Source organism: Toxorhynchites rutilus, chromosome 1 (genome assembly GCF_029784135.1).
Source record: "Toxorhynchites rutilus septentrionalis strain SRP chromosome 1, ASM2978413v1, whole genome shotgun sequence".
NCBI lineage: Eukaryota > Metazoa > Arthropoda > Insecta > Diptera > Culicidae > Toxorhynchites > Toxorhynchites rutilus.
In genome coordinates this window covers 76,714,423-76,733,982 of record NC_073744.1, presented here as the reverse complement: position 1 = coordinate 76,733,982, position 19,560 = coordinate 76,714,423, and the positions used below count along the sequence as shown (strand labels likewise).

The 19,560-nt window shown below is 40.6% G+C and overlaps 2 protein-coding genes across 13 annotated transcripts in view; one reads left to right on the top strand and one right to left on the bottom strand.

The window, feature by feature from the left end:
* Positions 1-961: 961 nt before the first annotated feature.
* On the top strand, positions 962-19,287 carry LOC129761083 (mucin-2-like). The gene is made up of 7 exons (XM_055758786.1): positions 962-1,375; positions 8,843-8,972; positions 9,035-9,790; positions 14,383-14,557; positions 14,630-14,876; positions 14,935-19,041; positions 19,104-19,287. The coding sequence occupies exons 1-7, from the start codon at positions 1,292-1,294 to the stop codon at positions 19,284-19,286; spliced, it is 5,682 nt and encodes a 1,893-aa protein (XP_055614761.1). The 5' UTR covers positions 962-1,291; the 3' UTR covers position 19,287.
* A 46-nt stretch (positions 19,288-19,333) lies between these two features.
* LOC129762887 (soluble guanylate cyclase 89Db-like) overlaps positions 19,334-19,560 on the bottom strand; it is a 79,855-nt gene continuing 79,628 nt past the window's right edge. For all 12 annotated transcript variants that reach the window (XM_055761466.1, XM_055761461.1, XM_055761473.1 and 9 more), the window contains one exon: positions 19,334-19,555. In XM_055761466.1, coding sequence (XP_055617441.1) covers positions 19,478-19,555 — 78 coding nt within the window. In that variant the 3' untranslated portion in view covers positions 19,334-19,477. The remainder of the gene's footprint in view (positions 19,556-19,560) is intronic.

Genomic DNA, 19,560 nt, shown 5'->3' with positions numbered 1-19,560 from the left:
TGCATACGTCGAAAGATGCCCGGCGTTGAACATTTAATAAGTACAAAGCCTTCGGAAAAAAAATCAAGAATTAACTATAAGACAGCGAGAAAAAATTGAGAAAGTTTGTAAAAAAAAACGCAAGAACACAACACCAAAGGTTCTTTTCAGAACCCCCAACATGTTCATGAAGAGTAAACAGTAAACTAATCCATTTTTCAGGTAGATAGGTAGGTTCACGTAGCAGAAGAAAATAAAACAATATATTTAAAATATATATTTAGCAAAAGCTGTCCCCTTTGTATAGTCCTACGTCACTCCGGTTATGTCCCCGACATTACCCACCTGTCTTTTATTGAGTGGGGAAAAAGAGCAGCAACATACTGAATCAGCGTGAATAAGGCGCAACTTGAAATGCAGTAAGTTTGTTATTGAGTGACGGTTTGTCAATCAGCGTGAGTTTGTAAAGCTTTCATCATTAAGTTGTAGAGTGACGCTTACTCTGCAAATGCAAATCGATTTTTTTTCTAATTACGAGAGAGTTGAAACAGAACCACGCTCACCATAGATCTTTATCAGAGCCTCCAAAAATTTCCGAAAATGAGTCAAAATTTCTGTTCACGACCACCCTTTTAGAATTCGTAACTGTCTGACATCAACAGTCCGTATCGGAAGCTAATTCAATCGTAAATTATGCTCCGAACACAGTTTCCCTTTTCCTCGCCTAATGTGTCTTCAATTATTACCTATCATTAGCCTGGATAAGATTGCGATGACTATGTCCCGGTTGTCCACATTAACGAATAGAGAACGATGCTTTGGCGCTTGGGTGGCAGTGAAGCTGTTTGGTTTCGCCTTCCCATCAGAGGAACACCGTGGTGGGCGGAGCGGAGGAAGATGAGCCCACTTTCTTTCTGCGCGCTCGCTGGGTACGACATTGGAACGAACAAGCGGCACACGGTTCAATGCGTTCAGAATCAGCCGTGGGGGCTTAGTAGTAGCTAACCTTGCGTCGAGATTAGACCGGGCTTTCGGTAGGAGCGCTCCTTTGGTATACCCGTCTACCCGGAGAATTTTACTTGCGGGGCCCTTTCGTGGCGAAATCGTGACAGTTGTTTTGTTTCCGTGCGCACCGTCCGTTAAAAAAGCGAATGAAAACGATTCAGTATTCTGGTCAGGTGTTATCGAAACGGCCACCGTTTTCGGCTCAAACGTCCCAAGTGTCTCAAGTGTCCCAAAGTGTCAAGTAAGCTTCGTTGAAGGAACAGCTCATTCATTAATACGTGTGACACTAGAAAATCAACGACATAAGATGAAATTTCCGCTGCGAGATTTGCCAACCATTGTAACCTGTCTGGTGGTGATCTGTACTGCTTTTGGAACCATAAGTGCCAATGTAAGTAGATTGGGATCTTAACAAAACGGCGAAACGATTCTAACAAGATAAAGTTCAACAAACCAACAAACCAGTTCACTTTTCTGGGAATGGTTGTCATTCGTTCGACGATCCGCACGCATTATCCTCTTTCTTCTTTCTTCGCGAGATGTTGTGCTTTCTGGAAAGAACTGGTTTGAAGGACGGAACCCGTCATGGCACTGGATTGCCCTTCATTGCTAGACTTTTCGCTTTTATGTCAATATCGACAAAACTATTATTCATTCCATACAATTTTCATGTATTATAAGGGTATTCCAAAGATTTCCTTTTCTAAATAATTCCAATGATGGAACCAACTTAAATTTAAAACAAGGCAAGAAATCAACGACAAGACTCAGTAAATGGCGGGTGAAAGTCAAAACAGCAAAATCTAGATGCATAACGCGGAACAGAAACAGTTTATTCGTTACGAAGCCGAGCTGCCTTGATACATTATAATCAATTAACATATTTTTGGCATTAGTAGAATATCCCGTTACAACAGAAATTCACAACTAGTTCATCTGTATCGGTTGGATGAAACAGAAAATGTATGAATATTTATCGTGAGTATTGGAAATTTATCCTGATGTACGAATAACATGCTAAATGACTCAGAGTAAAAGACCGTAATTTGGATGAAGATAGGCACAGACTAGAATCGAAGGTATTTATATTAGTTTATTTAAGATGGTTATTCATGAACACAACAACGTTTACGAATCGCACTGAATTCATTTCGAAAAAAACAATACGATCACCTTTGAAAATCCGGATCATTTTCAAGTTGTTGTTTAGCCCAATTCACGAACATACCACGGTCAAGCGGATCAGTTCTTGCGTCAATTTGATCTTGTAAGGATGTAGACCAATATAATTTCGCAAAATTCTCCGCAACGTCACAGAGATGCCCAACGCTTGAGAACGACGTGTGATAGACTGATTTGGATCTTCTTCAATTGATGCGCCAGCGGCAGCAAGCGCTCTTAAAGTTGAGGCAATTGACTCCGAATTTCGGTGGTAAATTTGAATAATCTCGACTTGTTGTTGGATCGTATATCATTCCATTATTAAATGGCAAACCTTACTGAAGAGAAATTTCAAGAAAGAGGAAAAAAATATGGCGTCATTTGCAAAATTCCACAGAATTCCTTGCGTAAGGCCGCCGCTTCCGACATTTTCATTTACATTTTGTATGTTAAAATAATCTGCCTAATTTTCGGAATATTCCATAACCCATGCTCATTTATGAATGATCTCTTCGCCTTAAAGAGGAATACGGAAAGGAAAGAAGACGGAATGTCAATTGTGCCTACACTAATTTCTAAAAATGACACAGCGATGTCTTCAATATATTTTTCGGATTTACTCATTACAATTTCTTATTTTACTTCGTATTTTTGCTGCTTTTTCATGTTGTTTTGATTTAATCTTATTTGTCAACAGGAGATTCGACAAAATTCATAATCTGATTTGTCGGAATTTTTCCGTCTTCATTCGGGTAAACATTTCATTCGTGTAAATGTTGCATTCGGATAAATGTCGCATTCGGGTATTTGTTACATTCGGGTAAGTACATATTCGGGTATTCGTTGTATTCGGGTATATATTCGGGTATTTGTTGCATTCGGGTATATGTTGCATTCGGGTATTTGTTACATTCGGGTGAATGTCATTCGGGTATATGTTACATGTTTCGGGTGGTCCCATTCACAACCATCTGGAGTGAATAATCAATGAGAATTCACGCTTCCTGAAGTTCACACTGTCATCGGCATCAATAATTGTCATTTGGGACATACAATCAACAGCCGAAAGGGTAGCACAAATGAACCTGTTACAAATGAAAACACGACTTGGGTGATACATCTACGGTCCATGTGCAATCGGCTGACCACCTAAAGCCCATTATACAACATACCACGGAGTTCAAGTATGTGAGTGCACCAGAGAAACAGATGAAAACATAGTTGAAGAACCAAAAATGTATTTTTCTATTGATACTATCGAGATTTCCAAATGCAACTGTCCGATTCTATCAAAAGACAATGAACGAGCTCTAGAACTACTCTCATCTCGAACACAGTGAAAGGACTATCGTTACGAGACTGGTCTTCTGTGGCGATATAACGGTGCAAAACTACCAACTAACAAAGCAATGGCGTTGAAGAGACTGAATTGCCTGGAAGAACAATGAAACGTGAACAAAAGTATGAGAATGAACAAAAGGGTTGCATTCGTAAACTAGGTCCGCATGAAATTAGAATAAATCATCCGCGAATCTGGCATTTGCCGATTTTCCCCGTGGTGAACCCGAACAAGCCGGGAAAAATACTGTTTGGGATGCTGCACCATCTCATAGAGGAGTTTCGCTCAACTCATTACTATTAACCGGTCCGGATCATCTTAACTCACTGCTGTCAGTACTGTATAAATTTAGAGAGTTTCGTATCGCCCTAATAGGCGACATTCGAGAAATGTTTCACCAGGTTCTCACCAATTAAACTCGCAATCCAAATGAATACGTCATGAGAATAATGACTTTTGGAGCGACGTGCTCGTCTAGCTCCACGCAATTTATAAAAAAATATTAATTCTTAGAAGGTCCAACTCCGATATCCGAATGCATCATAAAAGAACATTATGTTGATTACCTTTCTACCTGTGTACGCTTTATACACTCTCAAGCTGGCTTTAAGAAACGAAATTGGCTATCTAATTGGCTACTCAAATATGATATTGATGTAATGATAATTAATCAAATTCACAATTCCAACATCCAGATCCATGTTTTCGTAGATGCAAGCGAGAATGATATATCAGCAGTGGCGTACTCTAGATTTAAACAAAATTATATTGTAGAGTGCGCGCTAGTAGGATCCAAGACTCATTTAACACCTCTCAAATACTTGTGCATCCCACGTCTGGAATTACAGGCAGCAGTAGTTGGAACACGACTTTCGAATAGCACAATCGAATCACATAAAATAAAAATCTCAGAGCTATATTTTTGGACTGATTCGCGAGACGTTATATGTTGCCTTAGATCTGACCAGGATAAGCGAGTAACTTGAGTACACTTCGATTAATAATTGGAGATTGATCTCAACAAAATTGAATATGGCTGATAAAGGTACGAAATGGCAAAAACTTCCGGAATTTTCTCCATCTAGTCGATGATTCCATGGTTCAAAATTTCTGTGACTACACGAAAACGAATGGTCAAAAGAGAAAAAAGACAATGAAACGACGACAGAAGAGCTACGTTCGAATGTTTTGCATCATCAATTCACACGACTTTTACAACTTGGTACGTCACACAAGCAGAAGCAGAACATTTCTGACAGCTTCAGCAACAAACACATCCAGAAGAAGTAAAGATGCTACGACCTTTCAGACAGGGGTCCCCCCTTAATTCAGATTGAGATTGAAAATGCTTTTGACCGAACAATGCTTGTACATGGTCAAAAGGTAGATATCAGTTTGAGATTTCAGAGTTTGTTAAATAGCTCACGGAGCACATAGAATGATATCGTTGCTTCTTCAACACAATGTCAACTTCAATTTTTTATCGACAATTATTAACTATTTACCTCCTATTTTTTAGGCGGAAATAAGTATCTGTTCTTCTGTTTCAAGAAAGAACCGATACAAATTACTACGGAGCTGATGATAAATCCATAAATGTTGTATTTTAATTACATATTATATCAGATATGATCTGCGTGGTCTGTATACCTCACAAAATTATAAATAATAACGCCCAGTAGTAGTATATTAGTAGAACATTGTCCACCAGTGATCACAGAAGTGAATATAATATTGCCATGTCTGGGAAGCATCTAATTATTTGTAAATTTGTGTAGGGTTTCATTTCAGTACCGGGTCAAATCGAAAAAAAATGCTATTAGTAATATCTAGACAAGTATTGCAAATATTTTTGAAAGCTGTTAATCGCTTAGTAGGAGACATATTTTCACTACTTCCAGTGCATAATACTTCACTGTAGTACAAATAGTTATTGTTTAATAATTTATCAAAGTTTTATGTATTTGCACATGTATTTTCACATAAAACTTTTGAATGGGTCTCATTCCCATCGACGGTACTTTAGCGAACTAATCTAATCCGGCGAACGAAATAGTAGAAAATTAGTAACCTCGATTTTCAACTTTTGTTTCATTGATTTAACGCTATATAATACCTGCAGCAAATATTCAGAACCCGTGTGACCTACCGTCAGAACTTTTTATTTTTGTAAGTTAATGAATTAAAGTTTCACATACTATAGTGGAATCAATGTGATAGAAGACACGAAAAGTCACCAAATAAAACTTAATCATTGTATACTGATCAGTGTCAAATTCACGCCCATATCTTTCAGGGTTGGGACACCATTTTTGACACCATCGGTCACATATTCGCACTCGACGGGTTCGCCAACGCCAATAGCCCCATCATCCTTGCGCATCACCTGGTGGAACCAATCGGTCAGTTCCGACAACTCGTACCGGCGTACCAACAGCCTGATAGGTTTGGTCCGGTTGTCCGGGCAACAGTATTGCTGTTTGTCGATGCGCTCACACTTGAACCACAATGGCATGTCGTGGAGCGATCTTCCTAGCAGTACATGCCTAATGGGCGGAATATGACCTCCTCGGGGAACTCACAAACCGCATGTTCGCGTATTTACTCTTCTGAGTACCTCCGAAGTCGAAGGAGGACATTTTTGTCGATTAGAATTGTGACATAAGTTGAATTTTGTCACTGTTCACTTTGATCGATTTACGTATTGGCTACTCATGCATTTGCTGATATTCAGCTGATTTTCTTCATTGACATGCAACACAAAGCAAGCTGTTCACTGCTCTTTCATTTCGTGTGTTAACAAACATGCTCTCTGTTTATTTACACCGTGCTTTTGGACACGAATTTTTTAAGCGCTTTTATTTATAGTGAGACAAAAGCATGAATTGATTGTTCCTTTTTATATAAAGTCGTCTTCAAGACTTAAAATCCTTTCAGTTGCACATCAAAGTGATCAGAAGAAAGTTGAGGTTTTATTAAATGAAACTCTACAGTCAGGTTTTTTGATTTACACCCAGTTTTTTTCTACGCGGTTTTTTACGGGTTTTTTACGCGGATTTTCCAGTTAACGTGGGTTTTTTTCACGTGGATTTTCTAATTAACGTGTTTTTTTACGCGGATTTCGAATTAATCGAATTAACGCGGTTTCACGATCTTATTACACTAAAAGAAGAAAAAATCATTTTTGTTAAAGTAATCCGTTTAATTACATTTGTATTAATTTTCATGGATGTTCCGGAATATATTTTTTTTTCTTTTTGACCAGCTTCAAGTGTTTCTCAGGGGGTCTCCGTAGCCACATTGGTTGCGCGTTCGCTTAGTAAGCGATCGATCGTGAGTTCAAAGCTCAGGGCCCTCATTGACCATCTTTGTGTTGTTACAGAATAGCTACGTCCACGCAACAATCATCAGCGATGGAGATCGATCCACGGTCGAAATAAGATCGATTCACCCATACAACTGCTCTGCTCTGCCAGACACATCGGGCTACTGTTCTATAAATAACTCAACAATGATCAATCAACTGTCTCCGCTGTCCGGTGGTCCAACTGGATAACGGAATAACAGAAAGAAAATACTCTTACGCCTAAATGGCTACTGTGTGAATGTACCATATGTAATGGTATAGAAGGAATACTGGCGAATGGCAACTGTGTAATGTGCTAATTATATATATGATAACCATGTGACATGTACACGATTAAAATTCAGCTCTGTTACAGCTAAAATGCTAATGAGCCTTAAATAAATAAATGGAATAAAAAAAAAGTGTTTCTTAACCCTGTCTATGGCCGTCGATGTCCCAATTCAAGTCCACCTCACTCATATACGTCGCATCATGAGCATTTCACCTCCGTATTTTCAATAAACTAATCAACCTCAACAAGTTTCTCAGCTTGGTTTCGGTTGGAAACCTCAACAATATATTTTTGATATCTGCCATAGACTCTTAAACCAGGTATATAACATAAATCGTGTAATCGTCAATCAATCTTGTTTTACTGACATTTCTCAATTAACCATTGTAAACCTATTAGGTATAATTGAAGATTTTACACTCCTTGAACTTAAAATCGCTTCCAGGTCGTCCACGACACACCACTCCAAAACTCGTCGAAACAGCAGCCCAACGACCGCAATCCTTTTCTCCAATGGCTGGCAGCGTTGATCGGTAGCACCACGACCACCCAAGCCCCAATGTTAGTTCCACCGGCGAACTGTACCGAGTGTAGTAAGTATTTGTTGTTACAATCAGCCGTCACAGAGCCTCTACCATGGCAGCATCCCCTTTGTAGAGTGCGGCAGAATCAATCAGGCTACCCGTATCGTGGGAGGAACGGAAACCCGTGTCAATCAGTACCCATGGATGGTAATGATGCAGTATGGGGGTACATTTTACTGCGGAGCAACGCTGATTACCGATCGACACGCCCTAACCGCAGCACACTGTGTGCACGGGTTCAATCCGGCCAAGATAAGCGTGGTACTTTTGGCCCACGATCGTTCAGACCTTCGTTCGATCGAGACTAAAACGATCACTGCCAAGGTTGAGCGTGTCATCAAACACAGTGGCTACAATTCGAACAACTACAACAGCGATATAGCCATTTTAAAACTGGACATGGTGGTTGAATTTAACGAAAAGCTGCGGCCAGTTTGCTTACCCAGCAGCAATAAATCCTTCACCGGTTATGATGTACGTTGGGTCGATTCCAAGTAAGATTCGAGAATCAAGTTAGCTCATATCATTGCAGGGAATTGTGACCGGTTGGGGCGCCACGAAGGAAAACGGTGAAATCTCTCTAAACCTCCAGGAAGTCACGGTACCAATCAAATCGAATGCGGAATGTAAGAAATCTGGTTACGGTGAGAAACGGATCACCGACAATATGCTTTGTGCCGGATATGACAAAGGAATGAAAGACTCCTGCCAAGGTGACAGCGGAGGACCACTGCATGTGATAAAGAAGGAGCGTGAATCGGAGAATATTCACCAGATTGCCGGAGTCGTATCCTGGGGCGAGGGCTGTGCCAAGCCGAATTACCCTGGGGTCTACACGAGGGTTAATCGATATCGAACTTGGATCAAGACTAACACCGCGGATGCTTGTTATTGTTCAGAGGACTGAAAATAAACGTTGCTTGATAACTAATTGACAGTGTTGTTTTTCGTTTATTACAAGAACAAAATTAAAACTCTTAATAGTGGAAATTGGCTTAACGGCTTGGTGGCTTCGCAACATTCATACCACATTATAATCATTGTATATGTATTGAACCATTTTTCATTACTCTTTTTCGCATCATCATTGCTTCCTTTCGCTTAGCTTTTGCACACTTTCTTTCCTTATTTTCCAGGTAACCCCAGAACCGACAGCAGAAGGTGTCGTGAAAAAAGACAACCCTTTTCTGGAGTGGTTTGAGTTACTTACCGGAATTCAACGACCATCACCGCCTCTCATGCCAGCGGAAAACTGTACCGAGTGTAGTATGCGATAATCATTCCTCGTTTAAGCTAAGTTATACTCATTAACATTCATATTTCGGCAGAATGTGGTCGGACGAATCAGGTAAATCGAATCGTCGGCGGAATGGAGACTAGTGTGGTTCAATACCCTTGGATGACAGCTCTCAAGTACGGTAGATCGTTCTATTGCGGTGGAACATTGATAACGGACCGGCATGTGCTGACCGCCGCCCATTGTGTGCACGGCTTCAACAAAGCAAGAATCAGTGCCATCTTTCTGGATCACGACCGGTCCACCGAGGATGAATCAGAAACGATAACGGCGAAGGTGGAAAGGATTATCAAAAACAGCGCGTATAGCCAAATCAATTATGACAACGACATCGCCATCTTACGATTGGACAAGCCGTTGGAGATGAACGACAAATTGCGACCCGTTTGTCAGCCAAGTCCCGAAGAAACCTACGCCGGTTACGACGGTATCGTAACCGGCTGGGGCACTACCTCGGAGGGTGGTCAGGTATCGTCCACGCTTCAGGAAGTCGTGGTGCCAATCATGTCGAACGAGCAGTGTAGAAAATCGGCGTACGGAGAGAGACGAATTACCGATAATATGATGTGTGCCGGATATGAAGAGGGAAAGAAAGATTCCTGCCAGGGTGACAGCGGTGGTCCTCTGCATGTGATCGACAAGGAAATGGAGTCGGAAAATATTCACCGAATCGCGGGTGTAGTTTCTTGGGGTGAAGGATGTGCCAAGCCGAACCATCCGGGGGTGTACAGTCGAGTCAATCGATACGAAGAGTGGATTCGGAGCAACACAATCGACGGATGTTCTTGCACACCATAGTCTTCTTCAAATGCCAACGCGGTTTTACATGTAGATGTTTGTAAAAACTCATATTTATTTTACTGCTATCGAAATTAGGGAATGTCAAAGAGTTTCTATAACGAACTTCATCGATGTCAAATCATTGGAAATTTGAACAAAAACGTGTATTTATTATTATTTATAATATACAAAAAATACAATAAAAATAAAAATGAAACGAAATATATATTCTACCAGCTGACCCGGCAAACCCCGTCCCGCCAAAATTTATTTTTCGTTATCACATCCACGTTTTCTTACTAAGCTCACGTTCATGGGTCCAATCGCAGAACCGTTCATTGATTAATCTTCTAATCAACACATTCGGCGATGCATTTTTATTTATATAGATGGCAGACGATATAGGAGTGCGTTTTATCATATTAAACTCCATTTCCTCTTTCGAACAAAGATCAATTTCGCTACTGCAAACATCAAATGGACTAACAACGCTTGTCAATATGTAATTATAGAACACATGCGCATTGCACAGTTGATTAGTTCTCGAGTTATGCAGAAATTTGTCTTTCATTTGTATGGCAGCTCTTCCTTAGAGAGGGGGTGGAGTGTCTAACCACCGTAAAAACATTTATTGCACCCTAAAACCTCCATATGCCTAATTTGATTTCATTTCCTTGATTAATTCTCGAGTAATGTAGAAATTTGTGTTTCATTTGTATGGCAGCCCCCCATTAGAGAGGAGGGAGGGGTCTCGAACTATCATAAGAACCTCCCCCGACCCCAAAAACTCATACATACCAATTTCCATGTTGATCGGTTCAGTAGTTTCCGAGTCGATAAGAAACAGACAGAGAGACAGACAGAAATCCATTGTTATATATATAAATATAATATATAGCAATCAATATGAACCAACGATTATTTTTAAAACTGAATAAATTGGAAGAGTGTTCAATAACATCATCACATTCGCTCTTTTCACTTTTTATAGAATCCACAATACTTCTTCTTCTTCTTCAATGGCACTAACGTTCCTAGAGGAACTTCGCCGTCTCAACGTAGTATTACTTGCGTCATTTTTATTAGTACTTAGTTGAGATTTCTATGCCAAATAACACAACACGCCTTGAATGCATTCTGAGTGGCAAGCTCTAGAATACGCGTGATCACAGTGCAAGTCGGAGGAAATTTCTTTGACGAAAAATTCCCCCGACCAGAACGGGAATCGAACCCGAACACCCGGCATGTTAGTTATGACGCTAACCACTCGGCCAAGGGAGCACAATCCACAATACTACAGTATGTATTTTACCGTAAATGCAGTAACGTTTGTTTCTCATGTTCGCTCCGATTTATTTCTATGTTGATTGTTGATACATTCTGTCGGCAAAATTTCAGGAATTGGTTAGTGTTATTGTATCTTCTATCATGTAGTCAACGAATTATCCATAAAAAATTTCAAACCCATTATCCGATATTTCTTTTATGCTTAATGTATTTAGTTTAAGATAATTCTGGCACTTACGTTAAGCCTTTTGGCGTGTTGTGAATAAATAAATAAATAAATAAATAAATAAATAAATAAATAAATAAATGAATAGATAAATGTTGGCTGGAGTTTACAGTAATTTCGCAGTGGTAATTTGAGCTTCAAAAAAACAGCCAAGCTGAACCACATAGGGTAGAAATGGTGGTTCTTCGTCAATTTTTGGTAAATGCATGGTGCAAAATCCATGAGTTTCAGTTCAACAAATTTAGCCTTTTCCGACGAATTAGTTTTCCCAAACATCACAAGACTCAATGTTATCTATTTACCGCCTGAGCGTTAAAGAAAACTATTAAAGCTATTGTTGCTGGGATCACTTTTCGGACCATTGGATTCAGTGCCTTTGATTTGAAGATTGAAACTATACAACTTTCTTGTCCGTCGAGTATTCGGCGTGATGAATATTGCTTGACGTCTCGATAGATACTAGTATTTCCTAACCCAAACTAGCGTTGGCAGAAAACATTTCGTCTTGGGCGGAAAAAATGCTGTTTCGTGTGCTGAAGGGTGTCAGAATAAAGTCCAAAAGATATCAGCGGGGATCGAACCAAGTCCGACTAGAATGCACGCAATCCACAAGAAAAAAAATATAAAAAATATAGCGCTCTCTAGTCCAATACCACGAAAACAATAAAAAAATAATAATATAAATAAGAAAAAATAAGAAATATAAGCAATAAGAAAAAAAATATGAAAAAATATAGCGCCCTCTAGTTCAAAGCCATGAAAACAATAAAAAAAACTACAACTAATAATTACTATTTAAAATAAAATTCATTCATTTTCGCAAGTTCGATATTTTTTAATAAACTAGCTCATTGGATTTAAATCGATATGCCGATCATCTAAATCGGTTAAGTGGTTAATCTAAATCGGTTAATTACCACTTTTGGCGAAAATCTGAGAACCACTAGATCGGTTTCGCATGGAATGGCTGTTTTATATAAATCATGTAGAAGATGCATCTCGATGGCCTCAATTCTGATCATGGTTTGTCCGATACACTGATGTTGGTTTTTCCACATGACTACTATGGCAGTCGCTTGGCGCGCTACAATTTATTTATGTTGTCCTTCGCGTGTAGCAGAAATGAGTTTCTCTGTGTTGAGTGCTGTTCACCTTTGAAATGCCCAAGAAAACGCAATATTCTGAAGGAAGCCTGAGTTATGAACGGATCAATATGATGACAGTAAACTCAAGCAATGATAAATGCAACATCTTTTTGAAAATTCGGATTCCTTCATTCAAAAATGATGATTTCTAAAACCGAACAAATCATGATCAGAGATGGACAAACCATGATCATAATTTCTCTTCGATGAAAATCGCTAGGAAAAACATAGAAAATTGAGCAATTTAAATGCCTTATGGTATTATTAGCAACTAGTGATTTGAGGCTTTTCAACAAATCCAAACTTGATTATATGCCATTTTCATAAACAAAAATAGATTTGCATGAAAACATCCTAATTCGGACAAACCATCATCAATTATCCTACATGTCTATGGTATGTTTACTAGTGGATATGTGCTGTGCTCAGTACCCTCACAGTTTGCTTACATCATCAGTTACGATCTCATTAGGCTGCTGAATTTTGCAGTCCCTGCTAGCAAAACACGTTGCAGTCTGAACAAATGCATGCGGATACGAAAGCTCCCGTAGCATGCTTCTATCAGCAGTTACTTGCGTTACCTGAAGAAGTTGAAGAAACTTTAAATTTGAAAATTTGTTTGCCTCGAGTCTTGAAAAAGGCCATTCTAGAAAATCAGATGATTGATTTTTTTTTCGATTACAAAGAGTTTAAACTACAAAGTTCATTCGCCTCTAACCTCGAAAATGGCTATGGAGGATCCTGGGATTAAACCCTCGGTATAAGTGGACGCACGACCTTAAAAGCTACGGAGACACTATTTTCATTAGATACGGTTTCGCTCTTTGTCTGATTTTTTAGTCCGAAATAAGGATATGCCTTGCCATTTGCACAAATGTATGAAAGTAGCTATCATTTCAACGCAATTTAGACAAATTAACTGGACGTGGTCGTTCAAGTCTGGAGATCGATATACGTGAAGTCATCCGAAAAGTTTATCAGCATCAGAAATTGTAGAAATCGAACAATAGAGTACTTTTTGAGATGCAAATATAGAACAATAAACTCAAATATCTGTAGTAATTTAATGGATTCAAATATGCAAAATAAAATAAAAAGACCTTATTTACCGGAGTAGAAAATATCGCACTCTCTCGAAAAAAAACATCAGGAAAACCAGCGCAATATAGTCACTCTGTTTGCCAGATTTAGCTCTCTTCTGACTATTTTCACATATGAATAAATTGCATGCTTGAGAAACATTCATTGAATAACAGCCGTAGAAGCGTATTTCGACGTGAGTTCGCATGCTCACTTCAGAAACGGAATCCGTGAATTATAACATCTATGGAACAAAGTGTAGTGAAGTTCAGGGAGATCATATCGAACAATAAAATTTATTTCGAACGATAAAAGTATGTTCTTTTAAACATTTTGTACAACCCACTTTTGCTAAATGCAAGCAAGCAATAATTATTTACATTTGGCAGCTCTGACATAAACGAAGTTTTGCTCAAGTTGCACTAGGATAACGAATTGTTGAGGTTACTACCGTAGAATTCTGGAAATTTTAAAAACGATAAAGCTTTTTTCTCATCTAAAACGAGTTTATTTAGGTATCACCTTCTTCCCGAAGCAATTTGACCGTTTGGCATAACGCTTAAAATGCGAAAGATCGAGCAAATAATTAAAGAAAAAATCAATAAAATAAGTTTACACAATTCCGTTGTCCATTGTCCTTAGTTTCATTATCATCAAATTTCTGGTGTAAACCGGTATTCAATGTAATTAGTTAGCTCATTCGGCACTTCTCAGAATCCTCTGGAAGCCCCAACTTAATTTTGCCTTACCAAATCAGCAAAAAAGAAACAAACCCACGCAATGCATTCTCCCCATCATCGTCCCAGGGCATCAGTCACAGCCACATGTGAATGCCCTCCAACCGAAATTCAAAAACGACAGCGTCCCGTAGCGTCACAACATCAATTTACGTGTCCTGCTGCTGGTCCATCGCTTGCAACAACCTTTGTGTTGCAAAACACTACGGACCGTTAGACATGTCAGGAAGCCACAGGGAAGCTGCAATCGGTGGGATAAAAACCGGAATCGTTTATTTTTGGCACAAACTGGTACTGAAGTAAAATTTTCGGGTATGCATTGCAAATGAAGAACTTTCGAACCTTCGTTCTTCCTTTCTGGCTGCAACGAGATGGCCTTTTTTGCTGCGTGGATGCATTTTTGAAGTGAATGGTGAAAAGAAGAAGATTAGTTCAGAACTTTTCTTTTCTGCTATTAGCCAAAGTGTAAGATCATTTGCGAAGTGTCTGTTGCGTTGTTCGGAAGTGTTTTTTCGCGACTTCAACAAAATGTGGTTCAAAGAGAACTTTATATTAGTGAAGGTGATTTTGATGTGTGTACTTGTTGATGACTGTTATAGCAGTGCAATTGGTGCCTTCGTAAGTATCGATAAGTGCAGTTGATCAACCGTTCGTGATATGAGCATTACCTTCACAGAACCGAATCGAACGTTTCAATTTGCCGCTGAAACCTGCAAACTTTAGATATCATAGAGTAAAAACTATAGCAAAAACACCGCCATTGGGGTTGCAAAGTTTGAACGACGTTCATAACAATGGAGTAGTTGGAAATGCGCCAACACAATCCCCATTCAGTCAGGTTTCCCCGAGTGCTAACAAACCAATTATAGAACAAATTATATCCATTGCATCAAGTCTGCAAGGCATGGATAAAAATAATGCAACGGTTCCAGAAACGCAAACATCTACATCTGAGTCAACTTCAGACACGAGTGTGGAAACCAAGCCAACAACTGAAGATAATTCATCGGACTGTTCAAGATGTTCGACGTGGTCGGAGACAGCAACTGAAACTGCAACTAGCGAATCAACGCCAGCAACGGATGAATCGACAGCTTCTCCAACAGCCGACTTATCTTCAACAACAACTGAAGAATCACCTAAAACAACTGATGCAGCTTCAAGTACACTAGAAGATATCACATCTACGACGGCAGGAAACCCGACTGCAATAGAGACAACTAGTTCTGTCACAAGTGACGCTACTTCAACGACAGACGAATTGCCAACTGAGTCAACATCAACAACAGTTGTAGCAACAACAGAACCAAAAACAACCGAATCAACTGATAAATCTCCTAAACCAACCGATACAGCTTCGAATACATCAGAAGATACCTCATCTACGACGGAAGTGAACACGATTACAATAGAAACATCTAGTTCTACTACAAGTAACGCTACTCCATCAACAGATGAACCGGCAACTGAGTCAACATCAAGTACAGAACCAAAAACAACCGACTCAACTCCGACATCTACTGATGAATCTCCAAAACCGACAGATGCAATCTCAAGTACGGATACCACCATCACCACAGAAGATGTTTCAGCTACGACAGAAGGATCTTCGACTACAATAGATACACATAGCTCGGATGCTCCTCCATCGACTGATGAATCTACCACTGCGGCAACCACAGCTTCAGAACAGATCGTTAACGACTCAACTCCGACATCCACCACTGCCACTTCAGAAGATACTTCATCTACGACGGAGGGATCGACGACAATAACCGAGACAGATAGTGCTGTAACAAGTGACTTCACTCCAGTGACAGACAAAGCAACATCCAACGCTACTTCGATTTCAACTGAAGGACCACCTGCAACGAGTGATGCATCATCTAGTGTAGACTCTAACATCACCATCAGTACAGAGGACCCTTCGGCTTCGACTGAAGGAACATCTAGCTTAGCCTCGAGTAACTCTATTCCTCCATCGACGGATGAATCTACCAATGTCATAACAACAACCACCGAACAGATCGTTACCGACTCCACTACGACATCAACCGTTGCCACTTCAGAAGATACATCATCTACGACGAAGAAATCGACGACGATGACCGAGACAGATGATGCTGTAACAAGTGATTTGACTCCAGTGACAGACGAACCAACCACCGACGCCACATCGATATCAATTGGAGGTTCACCAGCAACGAGTAATGCATCTTCTAGTGTAGACACTAACAACACCATCAATACAGAGGACATTTCGGCTTCGACTGAAGAAACATCTAGCTCAGCCGCGAGTGACTCTACCCCATCTGTAGACGAATCCACGTCATCAACTACAGTACAGATAATAACTGAGCCATCTCAGGCATCTTCCACTTCCAATTCAGATGATATCTCACCTAGCGCGGTAACAAGTGACTTAGCACCAGCAACAGATGAACCAGCGACCGAAGCAACATCAACAGAGGAGACTACACCCGATTCAACTTCGTCTCCATCTGGAGGCTGGGCACCAGAAGCAACAGAACCAAATGCCTTTCTTATTGTCAATAGACCAACGGCTAGTCAGCAGAATGCATTCGATCTTCTCTCCAACTTACACACTGAGAAACCCGGAGGAAGCAATGGACCAGCTCCTCCAAATTTCATCGGTAGTCTTGGATCTACCTTGTTGTCCAGTGTGGCCAGTGATGTTCCTGTTGATACCAATACAAGCCAAACGCAGGGCAGCAGCGTCACATTCGGTCTACCTGGTGGTATCGCAGCTCAACTCAACAACTCGCTACTAAATCTGCCAGCACAAGGATCTCAGCCTGTTCACCATGACAATCCTTTCCTAACGGGATGGAATCAAGTCCAAAACATTAGTAATCAAATTGCCACTAGCAACCCACTCAATCCAATCATCGACAACACTGTTGTTCAGAATCTACCGAACATTTCCTCCATCTCCCAGTCCATCACGTCCCAAATCAACAATGTATCTTCCACGATAGGTGTTCCGAATCCCCTGCAAGATCAGCAATCGGAAGGTCATCCTCCAACGGGTGTTTCACAAGACACCCCTTTTCTGGGAACGTTCCAAGAGCTGGGAACTCAGATCACCAATCCCTTTGTCAACAGCTCTGGAGCATCCGCCCTAGGGGGCGTAGTTTCGCAGTTTGGAAACGTTGGATCACAGATATCGGAAGGGACCACCAATGTAACCAGCGCTCTGGTGGGAGCTGGTACCGACAGCAGTACGGCTTTAGGTGGCATTCCAAATCAACTGCAGCAAATTATAAACAACAATCCTTTGACTGTATTCCAGGATCAACAGTCTGACGAAGTGCCAATTAACGTAGCATCCCTTGCGACTATACCCCAAACAAATATCAGCGATCCAAAGCCTCCAGCTGGAGTTTCCCAGGACACGAGCTTCATCGGTACTCTACAAGAAATTAGTACCCAAATTACAAACCCATTCGGAAGCAGCAATATTGGGTCCCAGATTGCGGGAGGAATATCCAACGTGATAAATGTCATTGCCGGTTCCGGTAATAGTTCAACCACAAATGAGACCACTACTGAAGCTCCATCGGGAAATAATACGAACAGCAGTGACACCGGTGCCTTACAAGACACGAGTTTTTTCGGATCATTGCAAGAGATCGGAACACAGATAACACAACTTGGGGGCTCGAGTTCCAATAATAGCTCGGGTAGCCCAACAATGAGTGGTATAGCTTCTCAGTTTCCAAATGTTGGATCTCAAATCGCAGCAGTAATCGCCAATGCAACCAGCGCGATCAACGAAGTTCAAATACAGCCGCTAAATCTAACCAGTCCATGGGGTAACATAACGACTGGTAACACAAGGATCAACAAATCAGCAGTTATGGATGTGCTCGATCAACTGAATACGGTTTCACAAGCAGTAACACAAAACCCCAATACTAACCAATTGGAAGGAATCATAACACAACTACAATCAGACCAGCTTTCTCCTTCGCATGACGTGGGATTAAGTAGTCTTCCTGGGCAACTTCAGGTTATTGGCTCCAACATCTTGAACGGCGCGCTCGATTGGAACACGGTGAACCAAGTTCCCGTTATTGGCAACTGGATTGGATCAAACAGCAATATGAACCCAAAAGAAGTAACCGCCCGCCCAACGCTCAGCTGCCCAAGTTGCCATCAGATTTGTGGCACAGTGAACTCAGCTCCAGCGAAAAGATTGCGTGTAATAGGCGGAAATGTTTTGGAATCCGCGAATAAATACTCGTGGATGACTCGGTTCATTTATTTCAACTCCGATGCTGGGCAAGGATCGCTTATAAATGATCGGGCAATAATCACGACAGCGACAATTGTCAACAACATGCCCCTATACTCCCAAGGAGCCGTATTGTTCAACGTCTACGATCGGATGTCCACCACCGAGAATCGACTGATCAAGAAAATTGCGAAAGTGATTCCCCATCCTCAGTACGATCAGAGCAATATATTTGAAAACAATATTGGAATAGTGATTACCGATAGTCCTGTCCCGCTGTCCAAAACTCTTGTTCCAATATGTCTCCCAACATATTTCGAATCCTACGGTGGTACCGAAGCTACCCTAGCCGGCTGGGGTTCAGATATGGCCGAGGGGCTCCAGTCACCGATCCCACTGGAAGTAACGATCCCTCTCTACACGGATGGAGAATGCAGAATGACTAGTCCTAACATTACCGGTAACAATCTGTGCGGTGGTATCATAAAGCCGGCTCCTACCGATTCCTTGAAGTCAACATGCGAGGTGAGTCACTCGCACTATGAAGAGATTTATAAATCTTCTGATTTTTCATTTTCATTGAACAGGGTGATGCAGGTGCTGGACTTATGACGCCTTCAAGAATTAACGCTACCCAGTTGACACTCATTGGTGTTGCCATCGACATCCCCGACGGAGGCTGCGGAGGAACCAACCAGCCGGCGGTATTCACCAACGTACAGAACTATATTGACTTTATTATTTATCACGGAATAGGTTGTGGGTGCTAAGGAAATTTAGAATTCTTTCTCAATAAAAACACATATACGATGATCTGTCCACAGTAACTATAAATATGTATTGTATTAGTTGTTATAGAGTGCGCATATTTTGTGAGTTATTTAATTGAACCTTGAAAAAGTAATTGCAGATGTGAAGGCACATGTAAAGCTGTCTTGAGTGGTCAAGTGGACCCGAAGGTTTATTTTATCGCCGCTTTCTTGCTAGTTAAATCGCTAGGACCAGAATCTAACCAAAAGGTCTCCATTTCTCCTTTTCCCTGCG